Genomic DNA, 10,000 nt, shown 5'->3' with positions numbered 1-10,000 from the left:
CCGCGGTGCCATTTTATTTTTTTGCTCTGAGACTGTGAAATGAAATCAGGGATCCCAGGTATCCAGCCATTGCAAAGCTCCCCCGGCTTCCCCGAGGTCTGAAAGAACCCGGGCTCATCTTCCCCCGCCGCTCTCCCCCCCGTGTGCTCGGTGTAAATCTCTCTCTTTCATACGGCTCTCCGTGTGCCGCCTCTGTGTTTTCTCTCTCCCCACCCTATACGACGCCCCCCTCCCCCAAGCGCCACTCGGCTAACTTACCACTCTGTGCTTCAACCCGCCATGACTAATTCACAAACAAGCAGCCGCGGACGCTCGTGCAACATTCGATTACCCCCGGGGACGCTCCACCTGCAATTCACTAACTGTTCCCGTCGATCCGGCCGCACGTCGGTCGTCCCTCCGCGGAAAAACAATGTGTTCCGGCGAAGCCCGCCGCTGGACGAGACGGCGCCGGGGCGAACGCCATCCATCGCGGTTGTTTGGTCGTCGGTTTGTAAACGGTTAAAAAGCCATTCCCGGTGTCTCCTAAGGCTGAAGCGAGGGGGGTGGGGGTGTATTCCGCAAAGCTGGTTGGCAGGGCTGGAGCCAGCAGGCAATGTGTTTAACATGTCACGCTCCAAAAACCGCTGTTTATTCCCGCTTTGGGTGCCTGAAATGCAAATAGCGCGGCTTTTCCCTCCGCAATGTGTCGAGGAGGCTGCTTTGTTTTCAGTTCTCCCTGTGATTTGTTCTCTTAATTATCTGGCTGATGTTCGCCCCTTTGTTGCGCCTTTGTGGACGTCCTTTGTTCCTACTGGAATATTCAGAGGTGTTTTAAGCACAGAGTACTTCCAGAAGTGGTGGCGTTGAAGGTGGTGGTGGGGGGTCATCAAATATTCTGCATGTAGAACTTCAATGGATAGAAGGGGCATCCCTGTTCTATATATTTTTTAAACCTGGGTTGGCCAACACGTGAGATCGCCGTTAAATGTTTCATCGCGTCATCGTCACCGACATTTCCGTGGGTTAATTGCTAGTGATCCTATAGCCGTTCGGTTGCCGTGGAAAAGCCTCGCCGCTGTATGGCGGACGTTCTCGTCGCGTTGCCGTTCATATTAAATCTTCCCTGGCGGCGCGGACAATGAAATATGGTGCGTTTCTGCAAAGTCGAACGGCACGCCCGCCTCCATCCCTCTGGTGATTTTGCATGTGTAGAGTAAGAAAATATGTATGAAAGTTGCATTTGCTTAAAATCTATTATTAATAGATGTATATTTTATCTATCAGTGACTGATATCCTCCAGAATTCTTCAAAGCCAGATTTCTGTTTGTGACTTTTTGAGGCAGATTTGAACCACACACACACACACACACACACACACACACACACACACACACACACACACACACACACACACACACACACTCCCTCTATACACATAGTGCTGGTGACTTCATGTGTGAGTCTTGCAGTACTCCAGTGTCTTGTGGTTTTGAGTAGCATTCATGTAGACATACAGTCCTTCTGTACCATCAAAAGTTAAATAAAGGCTCAACACTGGTATTTTAGCCTTGTGTCCCATTTGTTTATTTCTGTGCGTGTCGACTGGAATACCCTGGGAGCGGTGGGGCCTGTGGTGCTTTGTACGTAGGAAGGTTGAGGCTTAGGCTGTGCATTTTAATAGCAACCCCATGTCCTAATCCTCATCCCCTGAAGTGCACATTAGTCCAGCACCTTGCATTGATTTTTCCCTGACTTTGGCATTAAAAAGTCGTGCATATGCCAATCATACTATTTTAAACCACTGAAGAGCAGTCTGACCGAGGCGAGGATGCGGACGCAGTTCTGTGTGACGCCTTTCCTTATCTTCTTGCCTCATACGGCTTCTCCCTTTGAAAAGGAAAAGAGGGCGCTCCCCAAGAATTTATCTTTCCCTGTGTAGTTTTTCATGCAAATGTCAATAGAATGAAGGGGCTGGCGAAAGAGGAAAAAGGGCAAGAGCTACCCGGGCGTATTCAGATTCCTCTCTCCTCTACCGCTCGTATTTTCATCTCCTCCGGGCACTTTACTGATCAATCAAAAGTAATTGATTGGCTGGAGTCCACTCGGAAGTTTTAACAACCGTCTAGTTATGAGGTGCAAAACCAGCAGGCACCGCAACAATCTATAACCGGCAACGAACACACGGTAGGAGAGGTTGCTTGCTCCTGAATACTGCAGCGTCTGTGGAGTCATCGCTCAGACGGCCGTAACTAATAAACACGCGTCACCATCTTCCCCGCTTCGCGCGCTCGCAGGAAAAAAAAAAAAAAAGCGTCCCCCCCCCCTTCAACATTCAAACACGTTCAGAGGTGTACAGCTGCTAGAATTCACAGCTTCCATATGTTGAGAGCGGAGGAAACTGTGAGCCACTAAAGCTCAATCACACTGACTGAAATTAACGCCGCTATTTATAGAGAGCGGGTGAAGTTGGGGGAGGGATGAGAAAAATGGGGGGGGGGGTTGATGGAGAATAAAGGGTTAAACAAAAAGGGCACATAGCTTCTCTGTCAGAAGCGTGGGTACTTAGGAATTAATTCCATTAATAATACCCGAATGTGGAATGAGGATGAGTGAAAATAAGGAAACAGGAAGAGTAGAGAGAGAGTGTGAGAGTGTGAGACGGACAGGCCGGCATGATGAAGGCAATTTTCAGCGTCTGACGGAGGGACAAGTGAGTGTGGCAGGCAATTTCACCAGGCAATTTAGACATTGAAATAGAAGCTCTGGGCAAAACATACTGATATGAAATATAAATGCATTCTGCGCACGAGTGTGTGCGTGTAACAATGCTGCTTGAACACAGGGGAAGCCACAGCTCTATAATGCATTAGACTCTTTGGGGAGATGCCCTAATTAATAGCTTGACCTCCTAACGGATAGCCCCCTTCTGCGAGTTAACATTTAGCAGCGCACCCTCCAGAGATGCACTTTGAAATGCAGTTAATAAAGAAAAAGGAAGCGACAGTGACATTAATGAGACGGTCAGGATAAGTACAGGGCTTCCTTTTATTCCCCATCAAAGAGAGAAAAGAAAAAAAAAAATATACAAACAAATGTAGAAGTCAATCTAAACCCAAAGTCTTGGAACAATAGAAATAAAACACACACAACGCATCAAACACACCAAACTTGTTTGTGATTTCGACCCTCCCAACTCAACACTACTGATTCTCGGCCTGATGTACACTACCTGTTCGCTACACCTGTCTGTCTTCCCGCGAACTCTCTAACAGGGGTTTGTATGAACTCAAAGAGCTGAAGGTCTGCCCGTCACGCCTCCCGCGACAACTGTCGTTTCTCGTCGGCCCCTGTGTTTTTCGTATCGATCTGGACGAGGTTGTGAGAGGAAGTGGTGACCGTAACGTTCGTGTGAGGCGTCTTGCGTCTTCTATGTTGTGAGTGTGTGTACATAGGGATTTTCGTGAACATTGCTCACAACAGTCCTTTTTATGTATCCGTCCGTCCGGTCCGCCTGTCAAAATGTCCATGAGCCAGTGAAAATATCCATCAGTGCCGTTGTCTCAGGGTGTCTGCCTCCGCCTTCAGTTAGACTTGGACCAGATCTTTCCACTGCCACGCAGCCTGAGAGGAAAGAGCGTAGACATTATTACTGCAGTGGAGACTGTTTTGTTTTGGGTTTTTTTGATGGGAAAATCTACAAGATGGTAAATCTACAAGATGGTAGCACCATCACCTTTGTGTTCCTATCGTTATGAAAACCAACTAATCATGCTTTCAGGTTCACGCTCATGTGGAGGGCTGGATGGTGCATGCATACGGGCATTGTTTAATTCTCTTTTTTTGGAACAACACTGTTGTTTGCAATGCACTTTTAGATAGAGGGCATTACAAAGCCGGCGCCGGAGTGAACGGCCTTGCAAGGCGCTTTAAAACATGTAATAACTGAGAAATAAAGAGATTTGCTGATTTCCCTTCATCTGTGGAGATTGCTTTTATTATTTACGCCAACCGGTCCGATTTCGGGTGCTTACTTATCTTCCATTAATTTATCTGTAAATCCATCTATTATACGCCGCTCTGTCAGACATGGTAAATAACGGGAGCTCTTTCAAAAGCCACTTTTTAGAAATCCCATCCGTCCGAGGAAATTTAGGGAAAAATAAGCCGCGGCACAAGCATTTCAAACGCATACACCCTGCAAACACAGAACCCCTTTCAAAAATGTTCTACATAACTTATTCATTCGCATTCTAAATTACCGAGCTGCTACTCAAGTGATTTAGCGTGTCTACTGTCTAATACTCCCCTCCAGTGAAGTGCAAGGTTGATATGTTAAGATTTATTGTCCACTCTGCTCCGTTAAAGGCCACTTCCAGCAAATGCGACGTCCTGCTTTGACCTCAATTTCTCCCCGAAAGGAAAACGAGGGAGCCGTTTGGTAATTGAACGTGGTGATTTAGCGACATCGTGGCAACCGGCTGATAAACAGAAGCCGATTCTCACCCCCCAAAAAATAGGCGAAAGCTCACGAAGGAAAAGTGGCGATTCCGTTTCTTACGTGAAGCTTGTGTGAGCTCTGGCAGCTCCGGTGATCGCTTGGAGCAAATTCATTCAGACTAATTGAATCCAGGTTACACCAATTAATTGATATGCTCGTTCTGGCTATTTTATGTGGTGCCAATCGGTGGAATGCAGAGCGCTGCAGGGACATTTCCCTCACGTCCCCGGAGCGGGAATTACCGATTGAACAACAAGGGGAATTTAAACAAATTACTGCTGAAAAAAAGGCAACACTGCAGCTATTAATAATGCCAGAGAAGCAGCCTGCCAATCGATTGCTGAATGCGCAAACACACCTCGTTTATCATGTTGCAATGATTGCATTTCCATTTCAACTTCATACAAATCTCCTTCCTTACAATGACATTTTTTTTATTTTTGTGAGAAAATGAGAACTGTAGCAGTCAAAGATCCGTATTTTTTTTTTAATCATGTTATTTTCTTAAACAAAATATAAAGTTCAACAAATTTTGCAAATAATTTCATTGCTTCTACAAATATTGTGCATAACAATGTTGTCGAGGTATGGTAAGTCCCAATAATATAATCGTCTATCTGTACCTTGATGCTGTGGAAATTCTTCAAAATGGATGTGGGTGGCCTCTTAAGATCCTAGGGGCACGTTGAGCCGTACCTGAGCGCACTGCGCCAACTACACTGGGGAACCCTGGGCAGAAAGTATGTGGGACCCTAATCTGACATTGCAGAAATTAAGATTGTCATATGGAAAATAAATTGCCTACACTGGAGTAAAATTGTGTTTGCTGTGCCTCATACTGTTGTGGTCCAGGAATGAATACATTTAAAAGCCTTTTAATGGCACATTTTACACACTACTGTATGTGGCACACGGTGGTTTTCAGCATCTCCAACACTGTACAAAAAACTGCCGCTTGCCAAAAGGCGTAATCTGATGCAATTGCGACTGATTGCAGCCACATACAGCTGCAGTAAGTCACATGTATAGATTATTTTCGCTCTTGTGAATCTATACTCTTTGTAAAGATGTCCTCGTGGGAAGTGAATCTATTCACTTCCCACGAGCACTCTTTGTGCTTCAAGTGCTCTACACAGAATCCAAGAACCTTCATCAATGGGGTTTTCTATGAAAGAACACGCCATGATTCCAGATAAAACATTTCAGTGGAGTGCTTGGACTGATATAGGCGGCTGGTGCTCGGTTAGCAGTTGAAATGTAGGGGCTGGACCCAACTCAGAATTTTGTCAGACAAATTGAATTTGGCTGTTCAATGTGAATATTCAACTATTTGCAGAAATGGGCGAGATAGGCGGCCGGCTAGGGAGCATTTGGGGTGCATTTTGCTCACCGGTCTCCCTCTTCCGGCGGTACCGATGATGCACGCGACAACGGTGCACATGCTAGTGATGCGAGTGCCAGCGACGGGGCGCCAGAACAGTGTGTTTTTATTTTAGATGTAGGTGATTTTATTTTACATCTCCTTAGGGAACGAAACAGTGCGTAGGGAACGAAACCATGCGTAGTGGGGACACTTTCTCTGTGACTCTCTCCCTGATAACCCCTTCTCCATGCGTTGTGTGCAGAAAGTTATCTTAAGGTGTCTACGAGTCGTGCCCTTGTCCCCACACTGTTTTTAGTTGTTTTATTTGGAGGAAATGGGCTCTTCTCTCCATGTTGCTCTCCATCATCGTGGTGCATGGAGAGCCAAGGTTGCATCCATGTCCGTGCGAAGACGATTCACACATAAAAATATATTTATGATGACCCTTATTTATAATTCCTCATTAAATTGTTATCCCTGTGCATTTTGTGAGCTTCTATCTGTTTTATCCTGTTATTATAATGGACACCGACTGAAAAAATAACTGCTCGACTTGAAGAACCTCAGTCGATCGACTGGTGATTCAACTCGTCGACGTACAGGGACCATTGACCATATTTTGACCATTGAAATGGTCAAAATACCATTATCAATTAGGCTTACTTGACGCAAACGGAATAATAAACATTAAATCTTCTGTCCTACAGGCATATTGGCAATTTTAATGAAGATGATAGCAATAAGTAATTATTATTTACACTACTGCACTGATGGCCTTGTTCTGACCAGGCCATAAATAAGTTAAAAGTTAGTTAAATGAAGTTAAAAGTTATAGAGTTAACCAGGCTTTCGGAAATATGTGCCACTTGCAGCCGAAACAAGCTTTCTGGAGAACCCTGTAGACTTTTTAAAAGCATAAAGGTTATGGCTTTTTCAATATAGATATCCGACTCGCTCAAAAGACTGGTAGTTCCTCAGCTGAAAAGAGGCAGAAACGACTGCGAGGAAATTGTTTTACCTCAGGGTGAGCTGGCGTGCCAGCATGGATAATCATACAGTGTTATTCTGACAAAAGCTTGACATTTTGCAAAAACCTTTGTTGCATGAATCAGTTATTTGTCAAAAATGTTTTGTGGGTGACTGAAATCAATGTACCGCACGGAAAACCATTAAAATAAAACAAAATGCAAAAAAAAACATTGGCGGCCTTTAAAAACACGTCAGTCAATAAAAGTAATATATTTCATAAAGGGCCAAAGAATCTTATCAGATCACCGGCGGGAGAAATAACTCTTTCAAGATTCCAGGGGCAATTGTATATCCAATGACATTTCGGATTCAGGACAGATGTGAAATTAGCAAATGGTAATTGGGCCGGATGGCGGCAAAATAGGGAAAGAGAGTTCCTGAGAGCAGGCTAAGAGTAGTGGAGGGAGTACGGTTGCAAAACATGGAAAGTATCTGGTAATGAAGCTGCTTTATGCAGACGCACACCGAACTACTTACACCGGCAGCTGGCTTTTTAATGTTTATTGAAAATATAGAAACATACTGACTCGAATTGAACATACCGACTTGAATTGACACTGCTCTTAAAAAGAACATTGGATAAAATGGCCTCAATTCCGCTTTTAAAACTTGGCTATTGTTCCAATTTTCTGACAAAGGAAATAAGTGCAATTTCATTATATATTATTGAACTGAAAAAAAGGGCTTCCAGCTGACAATGCACTTCAGAACGTGCTCCACTGTTCCACAGCCAAAACAAACAAGATCTCAAAATGAAGAGAAAGTTGATCTTACATCACTCACCCTTTCACTTTGGAACTTTTTTTGCCTGGTTGCCGCGGTTCCTGAGAGGAGGCTGGGTCGCGTGGCTCTACCGGCTGGTCTGCATCCTGATTGGAAGCGGCGCCAGCGGGGGCGGGGCCAGAAGACGGAGAGGCAGAACTGGCCTTTAATGTTTTCTGTAAGTTTGAAACCTGGGGGAGAAAAACGGAGAACGATGAGGTTCCACTTATGGAAAGGCTGCCTTGATGACTGACAAAAAGATCTGCAGTTTGAATGAAACATAAATACCAGCAGTGGATAGCAGTAAGGCTGCCCCCGACCAAAGATTTTCCGAGTTGCCTAATCGCCACATGTTTACGATATTAGTTTAATGATTTAAATATATGTTTTTGGGGCATCAGAAAATGGTTCGAGTTCCAGGGCTGAGAAAGAATGTTATAACAGTGTTAACACTGTGGTACATTACGGATAAATACAAAATCTAATAACCAGCCTTAATATAAATTTCATTTACAAGTGCTGCGGGCATAAAGCGAGCGGCCTGGTTATTACACCGGTTAAACTTATAAGGCCCTATTATTATTTTATTAATGTACACATTTAAATAAATTATTGACCTAATTTGCACTGAAATGTGGCGTACAAAAGATTGTTTTCCCGGTGTCCCCTTTTTAGGGGCCCCTTGTCGAGTGCGTTTCCCGGGGCCACGGGCTGGGTTATTCGCTGGGCCTTTCCTGTCCCCGTCCAGGATCACCGCCGGCTTTACAGCTCCCCTCCACCCCAACCTCACCGGTTCCAGGGTGGCAGACTCTCTTACTTGCTGCGCCTTCCCTGTCCCCAGCACCCCGGGGCTCAGGCGCACCACCGGCCCGCCTCCGGTCCGTCGGGGCATTTAAAATATGATTTGGTTATTGAAGAATGTGATAAACAGTTTCAAATGGCTCTTTTAAAAGACGCAATATTTTTTCCGACATTTAGACGAGTCTACTAGTCTAAGGTTAAACATCCGTTTAAACGTCAGGGAAATTAGTCGTTAGGAACATCCCTATTCTGAATGTGTCGGAAACAACCTTGCTGGCGACTGAACATATTGTTAATTTATCAGTAACACCAACACAATAACTTATAATCAACCTTTAAAATATTAATTTATTTTACAAGCACGGCTCGGCGTGCATGCATAAAGTGAACCCCCTTTTAATTACCGGCAAAGGGTCGCTCTTCAAAAGCTTGTTCTTCTAAATGTGTCGGAACAACCAACTTGGCACTGAAAATGTATTTTTGTTTAAATTTGTTTCAAACTAAATGACCGGGAAAATCTGTTGAAGTCTGACATATTTAAATCTCTCCGGTCATAATGTCCGGTGAAAATAATTCCCTTTAAGCACAATTTGAATTAGTGCTGGGTGATTAAACAATTATGATAATTATTGCCATATCTTTTTCCTCTGTGTCAAAATAAAATACTCGATCATTTTGATAAAAATAATTTTCGCAGATCTGTTCATTTTCGCGTTCGGCAAGTTGCAACGGAAAACCCCCAAAAAAACAAACAAAAAAAAACGCGCCCTCCCTGGTGGAACGGTTGTGCTTGTAAACACAGTGCAGACAGAGCAGCTCATCCAGAACTCTGGGGAGAAGCAGAAAGATGATGTAATGTGAGGGGGACACATAAATCCATAGTTTGGCATTTTTGGGATATTTAAGTTCCAACCAAAAGCAGACGGTAAATATCCATTGTGTTGTAAAATATGTCGACGAGACATAGAACACCACAAACTTTATTATTTAATTAGACCTACTTGCCATATTTATCTAGTTTTTAATTTGATCAAAATTGTATTGGAGTGAAATGTTAACTGAAACAAGCTGCACTTGTTACTTATTGTTAACAAACAGAAATTATTTGATTTCCAGTAGTAATATTCCGTAATATTTATTCATTTTTAAAACGGCGTTAACTGACAGGATTTATTTTATTTTAAATATTCAATAATAAAGAAAAAAAAGAATCTACATGCCTTCACGAACTCATTCTTTATATAGTGTGCTTATCAATTGTTTTTAAGCTCAATAAACACAAATAATATAAGGGACCGGAATCTCTCCCATTTGTCCGGGACACGGAAATCTTCCAGGACATGTGGACCGGCATACATTTCTTCTTATGGAAACTCTGTCCTAAATGGAGTTTTTATTTATTTATTTATTTATTTTTACTTGTGACAAACTGGTTGATTAATGTTTGGTCCACTATTTGGGGGCAGCCCTAGAGCGCAGCCTAAATAAACTTACAAGAAAGATGTTTCACAGCTAATATTTACTTTGGGGCAAATACAACAAATGTAAGGCAGCGAGACTGACC

The 10,000-nt window shown here is 43.5% G+C and overlaps 1 protein-coding gene across 3 annotated transcripts in view; it reads right to left on the bottom strand.

Moving 5' to 3' along the window:
• Positions 1-2,996: 2,996 nt before the first annotated feature.
• cops7a (COP9 constitutive photomorphogenic homolog subunit 7A) overlaps positions 2,997-10,000 on the bottom strand; it is an 11,279-nt gene continuing 4,275 nt past the window's right edge. For 2 of the 3 annotated variants that reach the window (XM_080005968.1, XM_080005969.1), the window contains 3 exons: position 10,000; positions 7,657-7,826; positions 2,997-3,604 (listed from right to left, as the gene is read on the bottom strand). The exon at position 10,000 is cut by the window's right edge and continues 105 nt beyond it. In XM_080005968.1, the coding sequence (XP_079862094.1) occupies positions 3,565-3,604; positions 7,657-7,826; position 10,000 (211 nt within the window). In that variant the 3' untranslated portion in view covers positions 2,997-3,564. Of the gene's footprint in view, positions 3,605-7,647; positions 7,827-9,999 lie in introns of all 3 variants that reach the window. The other variant, XM_080005970.1, reaches the window with a different exon arrangement.

Source organism: Zeus faber (assembly GCF_960531495.2).
Source record: "Zeus faber genome assembly, chromosome: 8".
Classification (NCBI taxonomy): Eukaryota; Metazoa; Chordata; class Actinopteri; order Zeiformes; family Zeidae; genus Zeus; species Zeus faber.
This window is presented reverse-complemented; position numbering and strand designations above follow the sequence as displayed.